At 41.9% G+C, this 27,507-nt stretch overlaps 1 protein-coding gene across 1 annotated transcript in view; it reads left to right on the top strand.

Moving 5' to 3' along the window:
• Nucleotides 1-27,507, top strand: part of LOC115135384 (rho guanine nucleotide exchange factor 15-like) — a 35,424-nt gene that overhangs the window by 5,279 nt on the left and 2,638 nt on the right. The window contains exons 9-16 of the mRNA XM_029670033.2: nt 255-407; nt 6,345-6,474; nt 7,528-7,602; nt 9,832-9,924; nt 21,543-21,697; nt 21,853-22,029; nt 22,152-22,234; nt 22,317-22,421. Coding sequence (XP_029525893.2) covers nt 255-407; nt 6,345-6,474; nt 7,528-7,602; nt 9,832-9,924; nt 21,543-21,697; nt 21,853-22,029; nt 22,152-22,234; nt 22,317-22,421 — 971 coding nt within the window. The remainder of the gene's footprint in view (nt 1-254; nt 408-6,344; nt 6,475-7,527; nt 7,603-9,831; nt 9,925-21,542; nt 21,698-21,852; nt 22,030-22,151; nt 22,235-22,316; nt 22,422-27,507) is intronic.

The raw sequence follows: 27,507 nt of genomic DNA, 5'->3' as shown, positions 1-27,507 counted from the left end.
AGGAGAGAGAGGGAATGGAGGGAAAAGTGATGGAAGGAGAGGGGATGAAAGAGAAGGGATGGAAAGAGAGTGGATTAGGGGGAAGGGATGGAGAGAAAGGGGATGGAGGGAGAGGGGATAGAAGGAGAGGGTTTGGAGAGAGAGGGGGATGGAGTGAGAGGGAATGGAGAAGGGATGATACAGGGGATTGTAAAGAAAGAGAGATCCAAGCTACGTAAGTTGAAACATCCCTCACTCTCAAATTCTTCTCACAGGTTCTTGAAGGATCTTCTGAGTAGGATCGATGAGAACATTCTGATAACTGATGTGTGTGACATCATCCACCAATACGCCCTGTACGACTTCTCAGTCTACATTGATTACATCCGTAACCAGGGTTACCAGGAGAGGGCCTACAGCTCCCTCGTGTGAGTAAATAAATTCACCCACCACACCTTATAAGGCCCATGTACTTATGGATTGTGTGCTTCTGAGTTTTGAAATAATTTATTTATCGGGAAAACATAACCCAAAACACAACCAAAACAAACTTAAAATGCATCCAACAAGTTTGTAGAGTCACAAGGAATATGGGACGAAATATTGAACTAAAGATACTATAAGAGAATTTGTCCAAATACTTATGGCTTCTTCGGGGGCTAAATACATTTCTAAACGGTAAATGAAAATACCCTCAAATAAAAGGTGACCTTTTGTCACCTCATACAAAACATTTGCTGGGGCATAGAGCCACATTTTAAATTACAACTTCCCTCATGTATTTGGACAGTGAAGTAACATTTTCACATTTTGCATATTTTTTTGTTTTTTGTCATCAAATGTTTTTATTGTTATTGGTAAAACAAGTACACATGGACAAATAAACAGACGGAACAAGAACAAGACAAACATGTCCCCCCCACTCACAGGACTTCCCTAACTAATAGTTAGATTAGTAGTTCATGCTAGCAATCTTACTGAGTCATATGCTGATGAAAGAGCTGTTAGGGTTTCTTTCACTAGCCTGTGCTACAGATATTTACATGTTTATAATGTCTTTGAATGACAGCAGACACTGATGTCTGTTTGAAAAATGAGCCCACCAACTTTAGGTTATAATTTTTGGGCTGCTGTTAACCCAGTCAGAGAAATATGTCACTGCTTCAGAGACAGGTCCAAAGTAGTGTCATCATTTAACAGTAAAATAAATGGTGAATATGGTACATTTCTCCCCATTATGTCAGAGAAACAGGATGAAACACATCTCCAGAAATGAAAATAGATGCCAGGAGCCCCCTGAGGGCACAGTGAGCAATTTGGGGATTGTTGTGCAGTGGGCAAAATTGTAATGTTTTATTTGATGATCGGGGATTCTTGAAGCAATTTATATATTGGATCACGCTCTAGTCCATGATTACAGTAGTACGCATGGATTGTTCTTTCTTCCAAGAAGCATGGGAAGGAATTGCATTGTGGGTAATTTTAATTAACAGACCATGTAATTTTGAAATAAATCCCTGTGTATTGAATAAACAATTTGTGAGTTGGGTATATAGAGCATTCTTTCCCCCATAGGCATGCAAAGCAGAACGGAGCTGTAAGTAATAGAAAAAGGAAGTGCCAGGTAGGTTAAAATGTTTCTGTAGGTCTTGTAATGCACGGAAACAGTAGCCTTCAGTAATGTCTGAGACCATTGAGGAAAAGAGATATGTTTTCCAAACAGGTGCCAGACTGAAATAAGTTGTGAAACGTTAGTGCCAAATTTGAGTTTGCAGTGTTTGAGTGGGATATCAGAATGGGTTATGTCTTGGAGTCTGTGAGGGGCAACTAGATTTTCCTCCAGGGGGCACCAGCGGTATTTGGATTTAGCCATAAATACAGAGGGCGTAAAATAAGATTTGTCCACCTGCACATTTTTCCCACTGAAGGGTAGAGAATTTAATATGAGTTCCTCTTTCCACATGAATTTGGGCAGCAATGAATGTAGCCTATCCCAACATACTGATGGTGGTGAAAGAAGGATCATGGAACTATAAAAGTTGATTCTTGGCAGTATATTCATTTTAATTATCGAGTCTTGAGCCTGGAATGAGTTTGGGATTTGCTCCCATCTTTCCACATCAGACTCTCTGCTTCTTAAGATGGTAATTGAAGTTGTTTTTGACTATTGATTAGAAAGAAGTGATAGATTCCAGTTTGCGGAAATGTTGGACTCTGAGAATGTTTCGAGGCAGCTGTGAATTACACATTGCCTAGTTCAGGGGTAAAAGAGCAGATTTTGTCCAGTTTTTATACCCAGATATAAAGCTGTAGTTATTAAAAACGCTGATAAGGTTAAGTAATGACTGAGGTGCATTGCCAACATAGAGCAGTTTATCATCTGCATACAGAGATACAGCATGTGGTGGTCTGTGCCAAGTACAGTAATAGGATCATAATGTTCGGACTGTCGGACCACTTGCGCACAAGCGGTTCTAGGGATTAAGCAAATACCAAAGGACTCTGACAACCTTGGCAACAAGATCTGCCTATGTTGAAGTGGGATGAGTATATTTTGCGAGTTGATACCATTGGGATTGGTATAAAGGACTTGGATCATGCATATGAATTGTTCACCCATTCCCATACGTCGTAGGACGAACCATAACAAATCCCCATTATAGGCGCTTTTTCTGTGTCTAATGAAAATATACGTAGGTGATGGAGAGTCAGTAGTTATAGACCCATACAAATTATAAAGCAAGTGAAATTATAGCAGTGTTCACGTCTCTATTGAAGGAGCCCCTCCCTATTACTGAAATAATGAATAATGTCTCGAAGTAGTTGACCTAAAAAGATACAAATAACTGTGATTTCCTGGTATTCATTGTTTGGCTAGTTTTTTTTTAGTTCAAATCAGAGTAATAGGGAGTAACAAGTGCCTCTAGTGTTGCAGGAATGAGCATCAGGGTGATGCTGTGGCAGTTGCAAGTCACGGAGAAAGGAGATACATTTATCATTATCATGTGGGATCTCAGATCTATATAAAGTCCCGGAATGTTGAATTTATTAATACTGGGTCAGAGTGTATGATGCCGTCCATTGATTTATTTGAAGTTATATTTTTAAAGTTTTGGTTGGCACATAGTCTAATAGAATAGGCTAATAGAAGGCTTGGGCGAGACCCATGAAAATAATAGAAGTGTTTTAGGAAACTGATATTCTGCCCAGTGTCTATATGAATAATTAAGTTATTTTCTGATAGTCTACTGATCAAGAATAGCTTATGGAGATGTCAGAGTGCATTTTTGTTTCTAGTGGTGATCATTTAAATTCCAAATCAGTAATTTTGCATTGTTAAAATTAGATTAATATAAGGTAGAGTATGAGATAATAAAACCTTTGACTGCATCCCACAGTATTCGAGGACACTGAACAGTCATTGCTTATATCAATGAATTCAGATAATTGCTCCTCCATCTGAGACATGAGCTGATGATTTCACCAAGAGAGGCTTTGCATAAAATACCCTTGTGGTCAGATAAAGCAGTGGGTAATATTTCCAACATTTTGAATGTTATCAAACAGATCTTTAGAAGAAGAAATATATTTGATTCTTGGGGTGTCTCAATTAATAAAATATAAATCTCTGGCTGTAGGATTAAGAGAGCCAGAGGTCAATAATTGCGATTTCATGAGCCTAGCACCATAGCGCCATAGTTGATAGTCATTGGTCTCTCACCTCTGTTGGTCCAGTTCTGTTACTGGGGCGGCATGGTAGCCTAGTGGTTAGAGCGTTGGACTAACCGAAAGGTTGCAAGTTCGAATCCCTGAGCTGACAAGGTACAAATCTGTCGTTCTGCCCCTGAACAGGCAGTTAACCCACTGTTCCTAGGCTGTCATTGAAAATAAGAATTTGTTCTTAACTGACTTGCCTAGTAAAATAAAGGTAAAAAAAAAAAAAAAATTACGCACATGATCCCATACAGCATTAAAATCACCACCAATAATCAGTCTTAAATCATGCAATTGTTGCAAAATATTTGTTAATGAGCCGTGAAAGTTTTTCTCAAATGTGTTTGGTGCACAGACTGACACCAGAGCAATCGTATGCATATTGATTGTAGTTTTGATAAAAGTTATTATACCCTCAGAGCCATTATCTAAGTTAATGAATTGTAAATTTCACTTTGCTACTAATATCATTGCCCCTCTTTTTTATTGTACGAGGATATCACTTGATATTGCTTGTTGCCGAGTCAATTCACATATTTTGTAAAATTTTTCCTTCTTAAAACTTCTTGACGCACCCATCCCGTTAGTGGGATCATTTTCATCAACACCCGCTGAATTGCAGCGCGCCAAATTTAAATTAAATTACTAAACATATTTAATTTTCATGAAATCACAAGTGCAATATAGCAAAACACAGTTTAGCTTGTTGTTAATCCACCTGGCATGTGTCTGATTTCAACACAGCTTTTCGGCGAAAGCATAACAAGCGTTTATGTAAGAACATCTCTCTCAGTAGACAAAATATTACAAACACCTAGCAGCCAAGTAGATTGGTCACAAAAGTCAGAAAAGCAATAGATTAAATCGCTTACCTTTGATGATCTTCTGATGTTTTCACTCACGAGACTCCCAGTTACACAATAAATGTTCCTTTTGTTCCATAAAGATTTTTTTTTTATATCCAAAATACCTCCATTTGTTTGGCGCCCTTATGTTCAGAAATCCACAGGCTCGAGCGGTCACGACATCGCAGACGAAAATTCCAAATAGTATCCGTAATGTCCACAGAAACATGTCAAACGTTTTTTATAATCAATCCTCAGGTTCTTTTTAAAATATATAATCGATAATATATCAACCGGGACTGTCGCTTTTTCAATAGGAGAGGGAGAGACAATGGCTGCCCCACTCTGTTGCATAAGCAAAACTCATGCGAACACCCAGCTAACTGATGCAATGTTATCTTTCTCGCTAATTTTTCAAAATAAAAGCCTGAAACTATGTCTAAAGACTGTTGACACCTTGAGGAAGCGATAGGAAAAATACATCTGGTTGATATCCCTTTAAATGGAGCGAAGGCAGGCTATGGAACATGGAGCTTTCAAAATAGCAGCCACTTCCTGGTTTGATTTTCCTCAGGTTTTTGCCTGCAATATCAGTTCTGTTAGCCAAAAACAAATATCCTGCCCCCTACACTCAACAGGTAAATCTAAGCGGCTAGCCCGCTTGCGAGGCATATTTAAACAATCTACATTCCAAGACAAAGGTGTGATGTGATTCATAAAATATATTTAAAGACACAACAGCAATGGAATTAAACAAGGTCCTGTCCCTTCCCCGAGTCCCCACACAAACCCTGAGGTAGACACAGTGACAAGCCATTGCACCTACAAGTACCCACAAAAAAACAACAACCCATTACCAACCCTCTGAAAAAAAGATGGCAGAGAAAAAATCCCTACTCGACCACTCCCACCCCAAAAAAAGTATGTCCGTGATCGCATGGTGTAAGAATGAATGCAATCCATTGATTATTGAACGTTATCGATGGACACAGCTTTGTAGAACCAAAACATACACAGTCTGCCTCTGCTCATCTCTCAAACTCAAGAAGAATCATTTTGGGGGCTTGCTGCAGTTTGCGAATGATACCTAGGCTATTGGGCAAATCTCCTTCATGGCAGTCAAGCAATTTCATTCTGCCAAGTCATTCACAATCTAGTCTAGTTGCGGCAGCAACTAGACCTAATTTAAAAGGTGTCAATAAATGATCTTATTTGTATGCCTAGCAATCCCAAATGTACATTGTTTGAAGCACAATTTTATAAGTTTCAGTCACAGATGACAGCTCCAATAAGACACCTATGGTGAACGAGAAGCTTGTAGAATCATGATTATTTTGTTTTTAGTTCATCGGTCGCCTGTAGGGGGTCCTGCGTGCTCTGGGTATTAATGTCAATTTGTGGTCTTTCTGGACTCTGCATTGGCCATACAGCATTTACTGCGATGCAGCCTCTGCAGAAGTCAGGGCATTCATACTTCTTGTGCTTTGCAGAGCAGAGCTGTTGTGAAGGAAGTTGTCAAGGAAGTGAGTTTGTGTTTATACAGATCTTACCAACCCCACCTACCGTCAACCAATCATGTCAATGCAGAGCTATACGGAGCCCTCCTCATTTTTTTTTTTTTTGGGGGGGGGTAAATGCTCTGCGTGGTCTATCCGGTTTCTGCATTGGCCGATAAAGCATAAATCGTCCTTTACTGACTCAAATGAACAAAATCAGTTGAAAGATTCAGTCGGAAAGATCAGAGTCAGAGACAAAAAGGGCCGACCTTCCCATTACTATTCGTTAACCCACCAATCCACTTTGCAGGCAGACCAACAACCCATTTGCGTTGGTGATGCGGAGGCTGGAGGAGTCTCCTCTATGTCGTCGTCTTCCCTTCTCCTCCTTTCTGCTCCTTCCTTTCCAGAGGATCACACGCATCAAGATCCTTGTACAGGTCAGTGGCTGCATCTCTCCAACCCAGAATCATCATAATGTAATAATAATTAGAATCAATTAGATAGTTGTAATTCCATCACATGCATCAACATCCAGTGTCCGATTTCACCAAAGCAACTTATGGCTAAGTTAATTGTTAGAACTTTCATAGGATAATCGTTAAATCTCCAAAAACCATTGTTGCTGAAGTTACACTTGAAAATGCTCGTTATTTAACAACTGCCTCAGCCACTCATAGAACAGCTAAGTGCGTCAATTGCCCTTGTATATGTACATCCCTTTATACACAGGCAACCGCTAAACATAGAATCAAGATGTTTATCTGTCTCTCTGTGACCACCGATAACTTCTGAACAAAGTTGACTACAAATAAAAAGTTGCAAATGTCTTTGCAATTATTACAAAAAAACAAAGGATGAAAACCGAGATGACTGCAGTGTTGAATTACTAGCCTTTAGGCTACGTAGACCAATAAATTACAATCATATTGAAATCAATTTCATGTTCATTTCATTGAGTTCTATTACTGTCTGCAATTTTACCTCAATATATTTAATGATATGTAATAACATGTGCTCAGTGATGTGCCAAATCTTGATTTAGTGCATTATATTACAGGCTAAGCATCGTCAATATTGTGGAATAATTGTAATGTTAGGGTAAGATTTCCATGGATAAAACTGTTCCGAGAGCAGCGCTGTCTTTCTTTCGATCCTATCAGTATCGACAAATGCCTCAACGATGCACTTAGAGAACGTTCTCTCTGCGTGGTGTTTTGGGAAATGCATGGTACATCTTCGGCCATTGTAAGAAAGATGCATCGGGTCAGTAACAGCGGCTGGCAACATCTCCAGGTCACAGGTCAAATTACATACCAATGCAAAAAAAATGTATGCACTCACTTTACTGTACGGTTGCATCCCAAATGGCACCCTTTTCTATACAGTGCACTACTTTTGACCAGAGCCCTATTGGTCCTGGTCAAAAGTACTTCACTATATAGGGAATAGGGTGCAATTGGGACACAACCTAAGTTTGCTTTTCCACACAGAACATCCTGAAGAGGACTAAAGAGGGCACTAGGGAGGAGAACACTGCCTCTAGAGCCCTGACCTCAGTGTCTGAGGTAACACCTATTCCATCCACCCCAATTTGATACACTATATGACCAAAGGTATGTGGACACCTGCTCGTCGAACATCTCATTCCAAAATCATGGGCATTAATATGGAACTGGTCCCCCCTTTACTGCTATAACAGACTCCACTCTTCTGGGAAGGCTTTCCAACAGGTGTTGGAACATTGCTGCAGGGACTTCCATTCAGCCACAAGAGTGTTAGTGAGGGCGAGCACTGATGTGGACGATTAGACCTGGCTCGCAGTCGGCGTTCCAATTTATCCCAAAAGTATTCGATGGGGTTGAGGTCAGGACTCTATGCAGGCCAGTCAAGTTCTTCCACACCGATCTCGACACACCATTTCTGCATGGACCTCACTTTGTGCACAGTGGCATTGTAATGCTGAAATAGGACCTTCTCCAAACTGATGCCACAAAGTTAGAAGCACAGAATCATCTAGAATGTCATTGTGTGCTGTAGCGTTAAAATGTCCCTTTACTGGAACTAAGTGGCTTAGCCCAAACCATGAAAAACATTCACAGACCATTGTTCCTCTCCGTCAAACTACAGTATACAGTTGAAAGTATGCATTGGGGCAGGTAACGTTCTCCTGGCATCCACCAAACTCAGATTGGTCTTTCGGACTGCTGGATGGTGAAGAGTGATTCATCACTCCAGAGAATGTGTTTCCACTGCTCCAGAGTACAATGGGGGTAAGCTTTACACCACTCCAGCCGAGACTTGGCATTGCGATCTTAGACTTGTGTGTGGCTGTTCGGCTATGGAGACCCATTTCATGAAGCTCCCAACAAACACTTATTGTGCTGACGTTGCTTCAAGAGGCCGTTTGGAACTCAGTAGTGAGTGTTGCAACCGAGGACAGACACGCTTCAGCACTCGGCAGTCCCTTTCTGTGAGCTTGTGTGGCCTACCACTTCGCTGCTGAGCTGTTGTTGCTCCTAGATGTTTCCACTTCACAATAACAGCACTTATTTTATTATATTTAAAAAAAACTTTATTTAACTAGGCAAGTCAGTTAAGAATAAATTCTTATTCACAATGACAGCCTAACAAAAGGCCTCCTGCGGGGACAGGGACAAAAAAAATATCGGACAAAACACACATCACGACAAGAGACACCAAAACACCACATAAAGAGAAACCTAAGACAATAACATAGCATGGCAGCAACACATGACAACACAGCACGGTGGCAACACAACATGACAACAACATAGTACAAACATCATTGGGCACAGACAACAGCACAAAGGCAAGAAGGCAGAGACAACAATACATCACACGAAGCAGCCACAACTCTCAGTAAGAGTCTTTGAATGAAGAGATGACCGGGGCAGCTCTAAAAGGGTAGACATTTTCTGAACTGACTTGTTGGAAAGGTGGCATCCTATGACGTTGCCATGTTGAAAGTCACTGAGCTCTTGAGTAAGGCAATTCAACTGTCAATGTTTGTCTATGGAGATCACATGGTTGTGTGCTCGATTTTATACACCTGTCAGCAATGGGTGTGACTGAAATAGCCGAATCCACTAATTTGGGGTGTCCACATCCTTCTGTATATATAGTGTACCATTGAATTCTGGATTAAACTTGGAACATTGCCATCCTAGAGACTGGTTTTTACATCAGAAGTTAATGGTTATCTGTAGGAGCCAGATGGCTTTAGAATGTGCTGGGTGGACAGGGTGAAGTCACATGATTGCTATAGGGGATATGGGTGGAGAGATCTTTGGATTAGGCATCAACGGGATTGAGGTCAGGTCAGATCCCCTTAAGGGAGAAACAATGGTTTATTACCCAATCACTTCGTCTTCCTGTCGAACCATAAAATATGTAAGGATTGGGGAGAAGGAGGAGTGCCTAAATTGGAGTATATATATATACATGTGGTGGTGGAAACATGTTTTGTTTAAAGCTGGGAAGAATTAAACTTGGTTGAGCTTTCATAGTGTCCGTTGAATTATTTACTCTGATAATTAGAACCTAACAGTACGTATTGGTCACTGTAGACATGCAAGCACTATAAAATATTACACATACACTACGAACAATGTGCCATTGAAAATAAGTAGGCCTGTTAAAAATATTTGAAATCCATTAGGAAATGGACAGCAGTCTTTCTGTTGGATACTTCTTCAAAATACTGGGCCAACAAAACCTTACCAAAATGTGCTCCACTACACCTCCACTCTTTGTTGTTATTCTCCCTCTTCCAGATTATCAAGGAGTCCAACACACAGGTGGGCCAGATGAAGCAGATGGAGGAACTCATACAAGTCAATAATACATTGGAGTTCAACAAACTCAAGGTCTGTTTATATACATGTCATTAACCACACTGGAGTTCATCAAATAAAAGGTATGTTCATAAACATGTCATTATTACCACATTGGCGTTCCATAAACTCAAGGTATCTTCATATATAGTACCAGTCAAAGGTTTGGACACACATTGTAGAATAATAGTGAAGACATTAAAACTCTGAAATAACACATATGGAATCATGTAGTAACCAAAAAAGTGTTAATGAGATTCTTCAAAGTAGCCACCCTCACTCTTGGCATTCTCTCAGTCAGCTTCATGAGGTAGTCACCTGGAATGCATTTCAATTAACAGGTGTGCTTTGTTAAACGTACATTTGTGGAATTTATTTCCTTCTTAATGCGTTTGAGCCAATCAATTGTGTTGTGGTATACATAAGCAAACATAAATGACAGTCCATCATTACTTTAAGACATGAAGGTCAGTCAGTACTGAAAATGTTAAGAACTTTGAAACTTTCTTCAAGTGCAGCAAAAACCATCAAGCGCAATGATGAAACTGGCTCGCGTGAGGACCGTCACAGGAAAAGAAGACCCAGAGTTACCTCTGCTGCAGAGGATAAGTTCATTAGAGTTACCAGCCTCAAAAATTGGCAATTAACTGCACCTCAGATTGAACCTCCGAGTTCAAATAACAGACAAAAGAATAGAGAGTGATGGAGTGCTGCATCAGATGACCTGGCTCCACAATCACCCGACCTCAACCCAATTGAGATGGTTTGGGAGAGTTGGACCGCAGAGTGAAGGGATAGCAGCCAACTAGTGCTCAGCTAATGTGGGAACTCCTTCAAGACTGTTGGAAAAGCATTCGAGGTGACTACCTCATGAAGCTGGTTGAGAGAATGCAAAGCTGTCATCAAGGCAAACATGTGGCTAGTTTGAAGAATCTAAAATGTAAAGTATATTTTGATTTGGGCGCTGACAGATATAGCTCCTAAGCAACCTAAGCAACTTTGCAGTATTTTGTTTTTTGTGTGTTATTTCTTACATTATTAGCCCAGATTTTTTTTGTGTTATTACATACAGCCGGTAACTAGCATTACGACCAGGAATACGACTTTCCCGAATTGGATCTTTTGTTCGTACCTCCCAGGGCAATATAACTTATTCCAGAGGCTACTCCAAAACACCGCCGGCGGAGAAGAGGTATTCGCAGTGGACTTCTAGTCTGACTCAGGAAGCGTACACACCTTCCACCGCTTCAGAGTATATTACTTGCTAATGTTCAGTCTCTGGATAATAAAGTAGAAGAGCTCAGGGCGAGGATCTCCTTCCAGAGAGATATCAGGGATTGTAACATACTCTGTTTCACGGAAACATGGCTCTCTCTCTCGGGATATACTGTCCCCATCCATTCAGCCAGCTGGGTTCTCAGTACATTGTGCAGATAGGAAAAAATAACTCTCCGTGAAGAAGAAAGCTGGGAGTGTATGTTTCATGATTAACTACTCATGGTGCGATTGTCATAACATTTGGAAAATCAAGTCCTTTTGTTTACCCAACCTAGAATACCTCATGCAAATGCCGACCGTATGACATCCCAAGAGAATTCCCAAGATAATTCTCTTCAGTTATAGTCACAGCCGTGTATATTCCTCAAGCCAGTACCACGACGGCCCTCAAAGAACCACGCTGGACTTCATGCAAACCACATATCCTGAAGCCGCATTTATTGTAGTTGGGGATTTTAACAAAGCAATTTGAGGAAAACGCTACCGAAGTTCTACCAACACATTGAATGCAGTACTCGTGCTGAAAAAACATTGGACCACTGCCACTCAACTTTTAGAAATGCCTACAAGGCTCTCCCCTGCCCTCCCTTCAGCAAATCTGATAACGACTCTATTTTGCTTTTCCCTTCCTATAGGCAGAAACTCAAACAGAAAGTATCCGTGCTAAGATCTATTCAATGCTGGTCTGACCCATCGGAATCCATGCTTCAAGATTGTTTTGATAATGCGGACTGGGATATGTTCCAGGTAGACTCTGAGAATAACATTGACGAATACGGTGACTGAGTTGATCAGGAAGTGTATAGGAGATGTCGTACCCACTGTGACTATTAAAACCTACCCAAAAACCGTGAATAGATGGCAGCATTCTCGCAAAACTGAAAGCACAAACCACCTTATTTAACCATGGCAAGGTGACTGGGAATATTACCAAACACAGTGTAGTTATTCCCTTCGTAAGGCAATCAAACAGGCAAAACGTCAGTACAAAGGACTAAATGGAGTCGCAATTCAACGGCTCAGACACAAGACGTATGTGGCAGGGTCTATAGACAATCACGGGCTAGAAAGGGAAAACCAGTCACATAGCGGACACCGATGTCTTGCTCCCGGACAAGCCGAACACCTTCTGCACCTGCTTTGAAGATATTTGAGGACACATATATGCATGCTGAAATTCTGTTGTCAATTTGTTTACCGTGAAATAGCATTGTATCTGGTCAAACAACATTTTTTCGAGAAGTTCACTAAAGGGTTGGTAAAAGGCTGATTGGTCGGCTATTTGAGCCAGTATTCTTGGGTGGCGGAATGACTTCTCTCCAAGCCCAAGGGCACACGTTCTCTAGTAGGCTTAAATTGAAGATGTTGCAAATAGGAGTGGCAATATCATCTGCTGTTATCCTCAATAATTTCCCATCCAGATTGTCAGACCCCAGTGGCTTGTCAATGTTGATAGACAACAATAATTTTTTCACCTCTTCCACACTGACTTCACAGAATTCAAAAGTACAATTCTTGTTTTTCATAATTTGGTCCTATATACTTGGATGTGTAGTGTCAGTGTTTGTTGCTGGCATGTCATCCTTAAGTTTGCTTATCTTGCCAATGAAAAAGTCATAAGGTAGTTTGCAATATCAGTGGGCTTTGTGATGAATGAGCCATCTGGTTCTATGAATGAAGGAGCGGAGTTTGCTTTTTTCCACAGAATTTAATTTAAGGTTCCCCAGAGCTATTTACTATCATTGTTTATATAATTTATCTTTGTTTCATAGTGTAGTTTATTTTTATTTCGTTTAACCACATGATTTCTTAATTTGCAGTATGTTTGCCAATCAGTTGGGGTGCCAGACTTAATTGCCATACCTTTTGCCTCATCCCTCTCAACCATAAATTGTTTCAATTCCTCATCATTGAAACAATCCAAGGGGATTTAAGGTTTTACAGTCATTTTCTTAATGGTATTATTAGTAACTGGAAGAAGTAGTTTCATAAATGCATCAAGTGCAGCATCTGGTTGCTCCTCATCACACACCACAGATCAGCAAATATTCTTTACATCATCAACATATGAATCACAACAAAACTTATTGTATGACCTCTGAGATGTGTCTGTTACTTGAACTCTGTGAGGTGCAATCTGAGGTGCAGTTAATGACGATTTCTGAGGCTGGTAACTAATTTATCCTGTGCAGTATCCTGAGTCTTCCTTTCCTGTGGCAGTCCTCATGAGAGCCAGTTTCATCATAGCGCTTGATGGTTTTTGTGACTGCACTTGAAGAAACTTTCAAGTTCTTGAAATATTCCATATTGACTGACCTTCATGTCTTAAAACCTGTTAGGGAAGCTGCAAATTTTCGCAGCTTTTTGTTAAAAATCGCGCAACATTTCAGCGCCCTGCTATTCATGCCAGGAATATAGTATATGCATATGATTAGTATCTGTGGATAGAAAACACTCAGACGTTTCTAAAACTGGTTAAATCACGGCTGTGACTATAACAGAACGTGCGTTTCATCGAAAAGTGCAGGAAAATCTGATCACTGAAAATGGAAATAAATATCCATGCTCCACTTCCAGGAAATGTTAAAGGTGAACCGGATTAAATGAGGTCGAGGTTGCAGTACCTACAGCTTCCACACGATGTCTAGAGTCTTGTCATTTGCTTCGGCTTTGTTTCTTGGTCAAACAAACCGACACAAGGGAGCCGATTTCCTCCGGTCTCCGACCGGATGTTTTGGTTGAGATTTCTCCGGACATTATTTCCAGACGGACACCTATAGAATTTACATCGCCTCCTGATGAATTTGATCGCTTATTAACGTGTACTAATACCTAAAGTTGCATTACAAAAGTATTTCGAAGTGTTTTGTGAAAGTTTATCGTCGACTTTTTTAATTTAAAAAAATGACGTTACGTTAGAAAACGCTATTTTTTTCCGTTGTTCACACAGTATTCATAGATCAATATCTAGGCTATATATGGACCGATTTAATCGAAAAAAGACCCAAAATGATGTTTATGGGACATCTAGGAGTGCCAAGAAAGAAGCTCGTCAAAGGTAATGAATGTTTTATATTTTATTTCTGCGTTTTGAGTAGCCCCCGGCTATCGCAAAATCTGTCGTTAGATGACGTTGCTGTATTCTGGGGGATACATGCTATCAGATAATAGCTTCTCATGCTTTTGCCGAAAAGCATTTTACAAATCTGACTTGGTGGATAGATTCACAACGAGTGTAGCTTTAATTCAGTACATTGTATGTCCATTTTAATGAAAGTTTGAGTTTTATCAACCACTATAGGTGGCACTCTTGAACATTTCCGCTGATTGATGTTCCCACCACGGGACCACAGCCCTAACTTAAAGTAATGATGGAATGTTGTTTCTCTTTGCTTATTTGAGATGTTCTTGCCATAATATGGACTTGGTCTTTCACCAAATAGGGCTATCTTCTGTATGCCACCACTAACTGATTAGCTCAAATGCATTAAGGAAAGAAATTCCACAAATGAACTTTTTTACAAGGCACACCTGTTATCCTTTTTGGGATAGGGGGCAGCATTTTCACTTTTGGATGAATAGCGTGCCCAGAGTGAACTGCCTCCTATGCTGTCCCAGATGCTAATACACTGCTCCAAAAAATAAAGGGAACACTAAAATAACACATCCTAGATCTGAATGAATGAAATATTCTTATTAAATACTTTTTTCTTTACATAGTTGAATGTGCTGACAACAAAATCACACAAAAATTATCAATGGAAATCAAATGTATCAACCCATGGAGGTCTGGATTTGGAGTGACACTCAAAATTAAAGTGGAAAACCACACTACAGGCTGATCCAACTTTGATGTAATGTCCTTAACAAGTCAAAATGAGGCTCAGTAGTGTGTGGCCTCCACGTGCCTGTATGACCTCCCTACAACGCCTGGGCATGCTCCTGATGAGGTGGCGGATGGTCTCCTGAGGGATCTCCTCCCAGACCTGGACTAAAGCATCCGCCAACTCCAGGACAGTCTGTGGTGCAATGGAGCGAGACATAATGTCCCAGATGTGCTCAATTGGATTCAGGTCTGGGGAACGGGCTGGCCAGTCCATAGCATCAATGCCTTCCTCTTGCAGGAGCTGCTGACACACTCCAGCCACATGAAGTCTAGCATTGTTTGACCCACCGCCAAACCGGTCATGCTGGAGGATGTTGCAGGCAGCAGAACATTCTCCACGGCCTCTCCAGACTCTGTCACGTCTGTCACATGTGCTCAGTGTGAACCTGCTTTCATCTGTGAAGAGCACAGGGTGCCAGTGGCGAATTTGCCAATCTTGGTGTTCTCTAGCAAATGCCAAACGTCCTGCAGGGTGTTGGGCTGTAAGCACAATCCCCACCTGTGGACGTCGGGCCCTCATCATTCCACCCTCATGGAGTCTGTTTCTGACCGTTTGAGCAGACACATGCACATTTGTGGCCTGCTGGAGGTCATTTTGCAGGGCTCTGGCAGTGATCCTCCTGCTCCTCCTTGCACAAAGGCGGAGGTAGCGGTCCTGCTGCTGGGTTGTTGCCCTCCTACGGCCTCCTCCACATCTCCTGATGTACTGGCCTGTCTCCTGGTAGCGCCTCCATGCTCTGGACACTACGCTGACAGACACAGAAAACCTTCTTGCCACAGCTCGCATTGATGTGTCATCCTGGATGAGCTGCACTACCTGAGCCACTTGTGTGGTTTGTAGACTCCGTCTCATGCTACCACTAGAGTGAAAGCACCGCCAGCATTCAAAAGTGACCAAAACACCAGCCAGGAAGCATAGGAACTGAGAAGTGGTCTGTGGTCACCACTCCTCTATTGGGGATGTCTTGCTAATTGCCTATAATTTCCACCTGTTGTCTATTCCATTTGCACAACAGCATGTGACATTTATTGTCAATCAGTGTTGCTTCCTAAGTGGACAGTTTGATTTCACAGAAGTGTGATTGACTTGGAGTTACATTGTGTTGTTTAAGTGTTCCCTTTATTTTTTTGAGCAGTGTATATGCATATTATTATTAGTATTGGATAGAAAACACTCTGGAGTTTCTAAAACTGTTTGAATGATGTCTGTGAGTATAACATAACTCATATGGCAGGCGAAAACCTGAGAAAAATCCAACCAGGAAGTGGGACATCTGAGGTTTGTAGTTTTACAAAGCTTGGCCTACCGAGTACACATTGAGATATGGATGAGGTTGCACTTCCTAGGGCTTCCACTATATGTCAACCATCTTTTGGAACTTGAATGAGGATTCTATTATAAAGGAGGGGCTCATGAGACCTCTTTGAGTCAGTGGTCTGGCAGAGAGCCTTGGTCTCATGACGCGCACTTACCTCACGTTCCAGTGCTTTTTCTTCAGACAAAGGAATTCTCCGGTTGGAAAATTATTGATGTTTTATGTTAAAAACATCCTAACGATTGATTTCATACATCGTTTGACATGTTTCTAAAGGACTGTAATGGAACTTTGAGTTTTTGTCTGGATGAAATGCTCACGACTCCTGAAGATGGATTACTGGGCTGAACACGCTAAAAACAAGTGGCTATTTGGACATAAATGATGGAACTTTATGGAACAAATCAGTCATTTATTGTTGAACTGGGATTCCTGAGAGTGCCTTCTGATGAAGATCATCAAAGGTAAGTGAATATTTATGGTATTGTTTCTAACTTTGTTGATTGCAAAATGGCGGCTATTCCTCTGGCTGTTTATGGTTCTGAGCGCCGTTCTCAGATGATGCTTTTTCGGTAAAGTATTTTTGAAATCTGACACAGCAGTTGCATTAAGGAGAAGTCTATCTTTAATTATGTGAATAACACGAGTATCTTTTATCAATGTTTATTATTAGTATTTCTGCAAAATCACTTGATGTTTTTGAATCAAAACATTACTGCACGTAAGGCGCCAATGTAAACTGAGATTTTTGGATATAAATATGCACATTATCGAACAAATAAGACATGTATTGTGTAACATGATGTCCTATGAGTGTCATCTGATGAAGATCAAAGGTTAGTGATTCATTTGATCTATATTTCTGCTTTTTGTGACACCTCTCTTTGGCTGGAAAAATGGCTGTGTTTTTTTCGACTTAGCGGTGATCTAACATAATCATATGTTGTGCTTTAGCTGTAAAGCATTTTTTTAAATCAGATACGATGGGTAGATTAACAAGATGTTTATCTTTCATTTGCTGTATTGGACTTGTCAATGTGTGAAAGTTACATATTTCAAAAAAATATTTTGTCGAGGTGTTCCGCTAGCAGAACCCCTGCGCTAGAAAGGTTAATTGAAATGAATTATGATGATTACCTCAGGAAACTGCTTGAGAGAATACCAAGATTGTGCAAAATTGTCTTTAAGACAAAGGGAGGCTCCTTTGAAGAATATAAAATATTAAATATATTTTGATTTGTTAAAAAAAATAGTTTACTACATTATTCCATATGTGTGATTTCATAGTTTTGATGTCTCCACTATTGTGCAATGTAGAAAATAGTGCAAATAAAGAAAAGTCCTGGAATGAGTAGGTGTGTCCAATCTTGTGACTGGTACTGTATATGTTATGGCTTTATGGCAATCTACTGGAACACAGGTGATTTTCGTTAATTAAAGCTGCTCTAATGTTAAACATGTAAAGTGTGGTGTACCACAGGGCAGCTCTTCAGGCCCTTTACGCTTTTATAATTTTACCAATGACATGCCACTGACATTAACCTGTTGGTGTTAGGGGGCAGTATTTTCATTTTTGGAAAACAAACTTTCCGTTTTAAACGGGATATTTTATCAGGAAAAGATGCTAGAATATGCATATAATTGACAACTTTGGATAGAAAACACTAATGTTTCCAAAACTGTAAAGATATTGTCTGTGAGTATAACAGAACTGATGTTGCCGGCGAAAGCCTGAGAAAAATCCAATCCGGAAGTGCCCCAGGTTTTGAAAGCGCTGCGTTCCAATGACTCCCTATTCAGCTGTGAATGTACCATCAACGAGCTTACGCTTTCTACATATTCCCCAAGGTGTCTACAGCATTGTGACGTAGTTTTACGCATTTCTGTTGAAGAATAGCCGTAGGCAGCCATATTACGTAAGTGGTCACATTGTGGCTCCGAGAGAGATTCTCGCGTAAAATACAGAGGTAGCCATTACTCCACAGTGAAAAACGAATTGTCCCGACTGATATATTATCGAATATATCTTAGAAAAACACCTTGAGGATGGATTCTAAACTACGTTTGCCATGTTTCTGTCGATATTATGGAGTTCATTTTGAATATTTTTCGGCGTTGTGGTGACCGCAATCTCTGGGCGATTTCTCAGCCAAACGTGAAGAACAAACGGAGCTATTTCGCCTACAAAAATAATATTTTGGGGAAAAAAATGAACTTTGGCTGTCTACCTGGGAGTCTCGTGAGTGAAAACATCCGAAGTTCATCAAAGGTAAACAATTTAATTTGATTGCTTTTCTGATTTCCGTGACAAGTTTGCCTGCTCGTAGCAAGGCATAATGCTATGCTATGATACATTTACACAAATGCTTGTCTAGCGTTGGCTGTAAAGCATATTTTGAAAATCTGAGATGACAGGGTGATTAACAAAAGGCGGCTAAGCTGTGTTCCAATATATTTCACTTGTGATTTTCATGAATTGGAAGATTTTCTAGGAAGATTTATGTCCGTTGCGTTATACTAATTAGTGTCAGATGATGATAACGGTCCCGTTCACGGGATGGGGTGTCACTAGAGGTTAAACAAAGCCTGTGTGTCTATGGACACTTATGAGTCAACCCTATAAGTTTTAGTAACCACTGCTAGTGAATTCACTGCAACCCTTAACTTCTTATGGGGAGGTGGGACAGTAGCATCCGGTGAAATTGCAGTGCGCGAAATTCAAAAATACAAAATTCAAATATTTAACATTCTTGAAAATATGTGTTATACATCAAAATAAAGCTTAACTTCTTGTTAATCCAGCCGCTGTGTCAGATTTCAAAAAGGATTTACGGCGAAAGCACACCATGCAATTATCTGACAGCGCCCCGCATACAAACACATGAAAATCATATTTCAACCAGGCAGGTGCGCCACAAAAGTCAGAAATAGCGATATAATTAAATGCCTGAAACCCGCTCTCTCTCTATACTGCATGGAGTCTCCTCCAAGAATTTACAAACTGAGATAACAGAACCTGGGTGTAGGAATGAGAGAGAGAGAAAGGGATGCCACGATCTATACCCAGAAAGGGCCACGTCATGACATAGTGTAAAGGGCCGGCAGGTAGCCTAGTGGTTAGAGCGTTGGGCCAGTAACCGAAAGGTTGCTAGATCGAACCCCTGAAAGATGAGGTAAAAATATGTTGTTCTGCCCCTGAACAAGGCAGTTAACCCCTTGTTCCTAGGCTGTCATAGGAACTAAGAATGTTCTTAATTGACTTGCCTAGTTAATTTAAAGGTTAAATAAAACATAAGCAACACAATTTAAAAAATCTCATCAAAATCCACCAGTTTAAGATCTCAATCTCTCACATCCTCCTGTGGCGGCCTTCTGCATCTGCGGTGGAAGGTGGCTGAGCTATAGCTGTGTTTTTTTTAGACCATGAGCCATCCCGAAAATCTGTCTTCTCACAAAATGTCTCTAGCGTCCGAACAGTCTACAAACTATAATGACCACTCTATTGAAAGGGAAGACTCTCAAAAACACAATGTTCTTCGTTTTTGCTCGACGGACCCCACAAGCCCTACAGGACTTTTCTGAAGTCAGTACCGTCGATGTGACAACTTCTGTTTCTAGCAGCAGAGGCTCCTCAGAGGAGGAAGGGGAAGACCATCCTCCTCAGTGAAATACTTCAAATTAAAAATGGTAAAACATTGAAAAACTTAACCAAATATATTCACATCACCAAATAACAATAAAACACACTGTTTTGCACTGAAGGTCTACAGTAGCTGCAACAGTACTCTGTAGGGATAGCATATTGGTGTATCCCAGAGGACAGCTAGCTTCCGTCCTCCTCTTGGTAGACTGACTTCAATACAAAACCTAGGAGGCTCTTGGTTCTCACCCCCTTCCATAAACTTACACAGTAATTATGACAACTTCCGGTCCTCCAACCTATCAGAGCTCTTGCAGCATGAACTGACACGTTGTCCAGTACTGAAAGCATAAACTCCAGCTAGCTAGCACTGCAGTGCAGTGCATAAAATGTGGTGAGTACTTGGCTCAAAGAGAGAGAAAGACAATAGTTTAACAGTTTTGAACAAATGAATTTCTTCCAAAATTAAGAAGCAAGAGTGACACTTTCTTTTTCACTTAGCAAATGCATCTAGCTAGTTTAGCCTACTGAAACACCCTGCTTAAACAGAGGGATGCTATGTTAGCTACAGTAGCTCGCTATGACTTTCCAACACAACACTTGAACTCCTCCAAGTCAAGGTAAGCTTTTGGTATTACAAATGTATTTTCCGGTGTGACTGCTTACTGACTGCACAATAACATTACTGGTGATTGTAGTGGGTTTACAAATGCGTTAGTCAGCATAGCTAATAGAACTATGACTTTATTTAGCTAATATGGTGACAATGACGTAGGCTGTGTGCAGCGTTTTGGCTTGGAAACATTTTTTCGTCTAGTCACATACAGCTGATGGGTTGTGCATTGAAGTCCACAAATGAAGGTTAGAGGTGAGAGGAGGAAAGCCAGGAATACAACGTGGCTGCTATGAAAGTGAACTGTGTTCAGGCGTTATCAGGGGTGTATTCATTCCACTGATTCTGTTGAAAAACTTGTCTTAAACTGAAGAAAACGGAACAAAACATACCTTAATTTGTCCAATAGAAACTAGTTTGCAACTGTTGGACTAATGATTACACCCAATATCAGCTAGATGCAGGCAAGTGTGCAAGCCGTGAATGAATGTCACCGTCTGTCACCTCAAATGTCTCTCGATCTGTGTGCACCTACGTTGTAAACTTTCAATCATAGGCTAGGTTGTAACAACCTCATGATGAGTATAGGGATCATTTAAGTATTATGTAGTAGCCTAAACCTATCGATGTTACATTGAACTGGGTGAATGGAATATGAATGAGCGTAATCCAATGTGCTGTAATAGAAATAAGGCCATTCTCGTGAATTCTTTTTTTTTTTTTTATCTGGTGAAAATGCCCTTAAGATGCTTTTGGGAAATCAGGCCCCAGTTGGTCAAAAGACAAATGAGTGAGAAAAATATATATATTTGGGCTGCTTGTGTGAACAACTGCAACTGCAGAAAAGGTCTTTAAAAATGTTTGATTGGGTGAAGCTCACTGATTGAGACCCTGTCTCTCCACCATGTCCACATGCAGGCTGTTCCCATTGTCTCGAAGGCTCGCTTCCTGGAGAAGAGAGGAGAGCTATATGAGCTATCCAAAGGGGCCTCCCTCTTCAGTTCTCGTCTCAAACTCACCCCCATCTACCTCTTCCTCTTCAATGACCTACTCATCATCACATGCAAAAAGAGGCAAGCAAAATTATATACTCCACATACTGACCAACAGTTGCATTTAATTAAATGGTCAGAAAATGTGCTGTGGGCAACTGGTTGTTTCAACCTTGTTTTGCCTGCTGGGTGGTGAATATGCAAGTTGAGTATAGTTTCTCTCCTTTCCTGTCCAGCTCAGAGCGCTATATGGTGACAGACCACACCCACCGCTCCCTGGTGCAGGTCCAGCCCGCGGGGTTTGGGGTTGGAGCGGAGGACCCAGGGCCCAAGTTGGAGCACTCCTTCTGTCTGCTACTGCTGGAGAACCACCGAGGCATTGCCTGTGAACACCTGCTGAAGGCCCCCTCAGAGTGAGAGAACACACACACAGCCTCCCAACCAACCAACTCTCAGATAATGCACTATACACTGAAGAATAAAGACAAAAATGCATCACACAGTGTTGTACCCAGTTTCTACTTTCACTCTCTAGGTCAGATATGCACCGGTGGATGGCAGCATTCCCTTCCTTAAATGACCCAAACAGAAAGGAAGAGGTGGTTTATGAGGACTGGGGTGAGTAAATAGATGACAAACCCAGTTATAAAATATTAACATTCTTAGTTAGATGCACATACTTCCTTTTGTGGGATTATAGATTGCCCCCAGATGCAGTGTGTGGAACAATACATTGCCCAGCAGGCTGATGAGCTCACCATGGAGCCTGCTGACATTATCAATGTGCTATGCAAGACCCATGAGGGTAGGTGGAACAAACAAGGAAATATACTTTCAGTACAAAATTCCTACTGAATTGTCAAGCATCTTTATTGGAAGACTTACAGTGCATTCAGAAAGTATTCAGACCTTGACATTACAGCCATATTCTAAAATGGATTTAGTTTCCCCCCCCATCAATACCCCATAATGATAATGCGAACCATTTATTGTTTGAAGATTTATCAATGAAACAATACCTTATCTATATAAGTATTCAGACCCTTTGCTATGATACTCAATTGAGATCACGTGAAACCTGTTTCCATTGATCATCCTTGAGATGTTTCTACAACTTTATTGCAGTTCACCTGTGGTAAATTCAGTTGATTGAACATGATTTGGAAAGGCACACCTGTCTATACAAAAGGTCCCACATTTGACAATGCATGTCAGAGCAAAAACCAAGCTGAGGTCGAAGGAATTGTCAAAGACAAAATTGTGTCTAGGCACAGATCTGGGGAAGGGTACCAAACAGTTTCTTCAGCATTGAAGGCCCAAAAGAACACAGTGATTCTTATATGGAAGAAGTTTGGAGTTTGCCAAATGGCACCGAAATGAATCTCAGACCAAGGGAAACAAGATTCTCTGGTCTGATGAAAGCAAGATTGAACTCTTTGGCATGAATGCCAAGCTTCACATCTGGAGGAAATCTGGCAACATCCCGACGGTGAGGCATGGTGGTGGCAGCATCATGTTGTGGGGATTTTTTCAGGGGCAGGGACACTAATCAGGATCAAGGGAAAGAAGAACAGGGCAAAGTACAATGAGATCTTTGAAAACCTGCTACAGAGAACTCAGGACCTCAGACTGGGGTGAAGGTTCACCTTCTAACAGGACAATGCACACAGCCAAGACAACGCAAGAGAGAGACAAGTCTCTGAAGGTCCTTGAGCAGCTCAGCCAGGGCCTGTACTTGTACTTGAATCCGATCTAACATCTCTGGAGAGACCTGAAAATAGCTGTGCAGCTACACTCCCCATTCAACCTGACAGAGCTTGAGAAGATCTGCATAGAAGAACGGGAGGAAGTCCCAAATACAGGTTTGCCAACATTGTAGCGTGTTACGGATACAGGTATCCTGTGGGTGTGTGTGTGTATCCTGTGTTCTTTTCTCTCCTTCTCCCCTCACAGGTGAAAATTGTCACTCCCCAATCAATCATCAATCAGAAGACACACCTCCTCCTGTTTCCTACCCAATCACAGTTCCTTTCCCTTGGTTTAAAAACCCTGTCAGTTTGCTCTGGAGCTCAATCGCCCTGTAAATGCCATATGTCTGTAGATCGCTCTGTTTCACCCTCTCCTACTATGTCTCTATCGCTCTTTATGTATTGAGCTCTCTTTTGTTTGAGTACCTCCATATCACTTTGTCCTCAACTGTGAGTATGGTGTTTGTTTGTTTGCTGTTTGGAAAAGGGGGAACCAAGACAAGTCGCCCATGGGCATACACTACCCGTAGGTAAACTTTGTTAAATACACTAGTTAGAACTGGGCGGACCACCCACTGTATTTTTGGTTAGTTAGTTAGCTGTTGTTGAAATAGGCTAGTCTAGCTTAGGGGTGTTTTGGATGCTTATTGTGTCTTTCCTTGGGTCCAGCTCAGCCCCTTTTCCTGCCCCCCCCCCCCCATTACTACTTCCGGCGCCGACAGAGATGGCCACCTCGCTTCAAGTTCCTAGGAAACTATGCAGTTTTGTTTTTTACGTGTTATTTCTTACATTAGTACCCCAGGTCATCTTAGGTTTCATTACATACAGTCGAGAAGAACTACTGAATATAAGATCAGCGTCAACTCACCATCAGTACGACCAAGAATATGATTTTCGCGACGCGGATCCTGTGTTCTGCCTTTCAACCAGGACAACGGAATGGATCCCATGCGGCGACCCAAAAAAAACGACTCCGTAAAAGAGGGAAACGAGGCGGTCTTCTGGTCAGACTCCGGAGACGGGCACATCGTGCACCACTCCCTAGCATTCTTCTCGCCAATGTCCAGTCTCTTGACAACAAGGTTGATGAAATCCGAGCAAGGGTAGCATTCCAGAGGGACATCAGAGACTAACGTTCTTTGCTTCACGGAAACATGGCTCACTGGAGAGACGCTATCGGAGGCGGTGCAGCCAGCGGGTTTCTCCACGCATCGCGCCGACAGAAACAAACATATTTCTGGTAAGAAGAGGGGCGGGGGCGTATGCCTTATGGCTAACGAGACATGGTGTGATGAAAGAAACATACAGGAACTCAAATCCTTCTGTTCACCTGATTTAGAATTCCTCACAATCAAATGTCGACCGCATTATCTACCAAGAGAATTCTCTTCGATTATAATCACAGCCGTATATATATTCCCCCCCAAGCAGACACATCGATGGCTCTGAACGAACTTTATTTGACTCTTTGCAAACTGGAATCCATTTATCCGGAGGCTGCATTCATTGTAGCTGGGGATTTTAACAAGGCTAATCTGAAAACAAGACTCCCTAAATTTTATCAGCATATCGATTGCGCAACCAGGGGTTGTAAAACCTTGGATCATTGTTACTCTAACTTCCGCGACGCATATAAGGCCCTGCCCCGCCCTCCTTTCGGAAAAGCCGACCACGACTCCATTTTGTTGATCCCTGCCTACAGACAGAAACTAAAACAAGAAGCTCCCACGCTGAGGTCTGTCCAACGCTGGTCCGACCAAGCTGACTCCACACTCCAAGACTGCTTCCATCACATGGACTGGGATATGTTTCGTATTGCGTCAGATAACAACATTGACGAATACGCTGATTCGGTGTGAGAGTTCATTAGAACGTGCGTTGAAGATGTCGTTCCCATAGCAACGATTAAAACATTCCCTAACCAGAAACCGTGGATTGATGGCAGCATTCGCGTGAAACTGAAAGCGCGAACCACTGCTTTTAATCAGGGCGAGATGACTGGAAACATGACCGAATACAAATAGTGCAGCTATTCCCTCCGCAAGGCTATCAAACAAGCTAAGCGTCAGTATAGAGACAAAGTAGAATCTCAATTCAACGGCTCAGACACAAGAGGTATGTGGCAGGGTCTACAGTCAATCACGGATTACAAAAAGAAAACCAGCCCAGTCACGGACCAGGATGTCTTGCTCCCAGGCAGACTAAATAACTTTTTTTGCCCGCTTTGAGGACAATACAGTGCCACTGACACGGCCTGCAACGAAAACATGCGGACTCTCCTTCACTGCAGCCGAGGTGAGTAAAACATTTAAACGTGTTAACCCTCGCAAGGCTGCAGGCCCAGACGGCATCCCCAGCCGCGCCCTCAGAGCATGCGCAGACCAGCTGGCCGGTGTGTTTACGGACATATTCAATCCATCCCTATACCAGTCTGCTGTTCCCACATGCTTCAAGAGGGCCACCATTGTTCCTGTTCCCAAGAAAGCTAAGGTAACTGAGCTCACTTCAGTCATCATGAAGTGCTTTGAGAGACTAGTCAAGGACCATATCACCTCCACCCTACCTGACACCCTAGACCCACTCCAATTTGCTTACCGCCCAAATAGGTCCACAGACTATGCAATCTCAACCACACTGCACACTGCCCTAACCCATCTAGACAAGAGGAATACCTATGTGAGAATGCTGTTCATCGACTACAGCTCGGCATTCAACACCATAGTACCCTCCAAGCTCGTCATCAAGCTCGAGACCCTGGGTCTCGACCCCGCCCTGTGCAACTGGGTACTGGACTTCCTGACGGGCCGCCCCCAGGTGGTGAGGGTAGGCAACAACATCTCCACCCCGCTGATCCTCAACACTGTGGCCCCACAAGGGTAAGTTCTGAGCCCTCTCCTGTACTCCCTGTTCACCCACGACTGCGTGGCCACGCACGCCTCCAACTCAATCATCAAGTTTGCGGACGACACAACAGTGGTAGGCTTGATTACCAACAAAGACGAGACGGTCTACAGGGAGGAGGTGAGGGCCCTCGGAGTGTGGTGTCAGGAAAATAACCTCACACTCAACGTCAACAAAACTAAGGAGATTGTGGACTTCAGGAAACAGCAGAGGGATCACCCCCCTATCCACATCGATGGAACAGTAGTGGAGAGGGTAGTAAGTTTTAAGTTCCTCGGCATACACATCAGACAAACTGAATTGGTCCACTCACACAGACAGCATCGTGAAGAAGGCGCAGCAGCGCCTCTTCAACCTCAGGAGGCTGAAGAAATTCGGCTTGTCACCAAAAGCACCCACAAACTTCCACAGATGCACAATCGAGAGCATCCTGGCGGGCTGTATCACCGCCTGGTACGGCAACCGCTCCGCCCACAACCGTAAGGCTCTCCAGAGGGTAGTGAGGTCTGCACAACGCATCACCGGGGCAAACTACCTGCCCTCCAGGACACCTACACCATCCGATGTTACAGGAAGGCCATAAAGATCATCAAGGACAACAACCACCCGAGCCACTGCCTGTTCACCCCGCTATCATCCAGAAGGCGAGGTCAGTACAGGTGCATCAAAGCTGGGACCGAGAGACTGAAAAACAGCTTCTATCTCAAGGCCATCAGACTGTTAAACAGCCACCACTAACACTGATTGATGGGAAATTATGTAAAATATGTCACTAGCCACTTTAAACAATGCTACCTAATATAATGTTACATACCCTACATTATTCATCTCATATGCATACGTATATACACTGTACTCTCATCTACTGCATCCTTACGTAATACATGTATCACTAGCCACTTTAACTATGCCACTTTGTTTACATACTCATCTCATATGTATATACTGTACGATACCATCTACTGTATCTTGCCTATGCTGCTCTGTACCATCACTCATTCATATCTTTATGTACATATTCTTTATCCCCTTACACTGTGTATAAGACAGTAGTTTTGAAATGGTTAGTTAGATTACTTGTTGGTTATTACTGCATTGTCGGAACTAGAAGCACAAGCATTTCGCTACACTCGCATTAACATCTGCTAACCATGTGTATGTGACAATTTGATTTGATTACCGTGTGTTTTCTAATAAACCATGTGTTTGACGGTAATTTAGTTGCCTGTGGTTATTTCGTTC

This window comes from Oncorhynchus nerka, linkage group LG10 (assembly GCF_034236695.1).
Source record: "Oncorhynchus nerka isolate Pitt River linkage group LG10, Oner_Uvic_2.0, whole genome shotgun sequence".
Taxonomy (NCBI): Eukaryota; Metazoa; Chordata; class Actinopteri; order Salmoniformes; family Salmonidae; genus Oncorhynchus; species Oncorhynchus nerka.
This window is presented reverse-complemented; position numbering and strand designations above follow the sequence as displayed.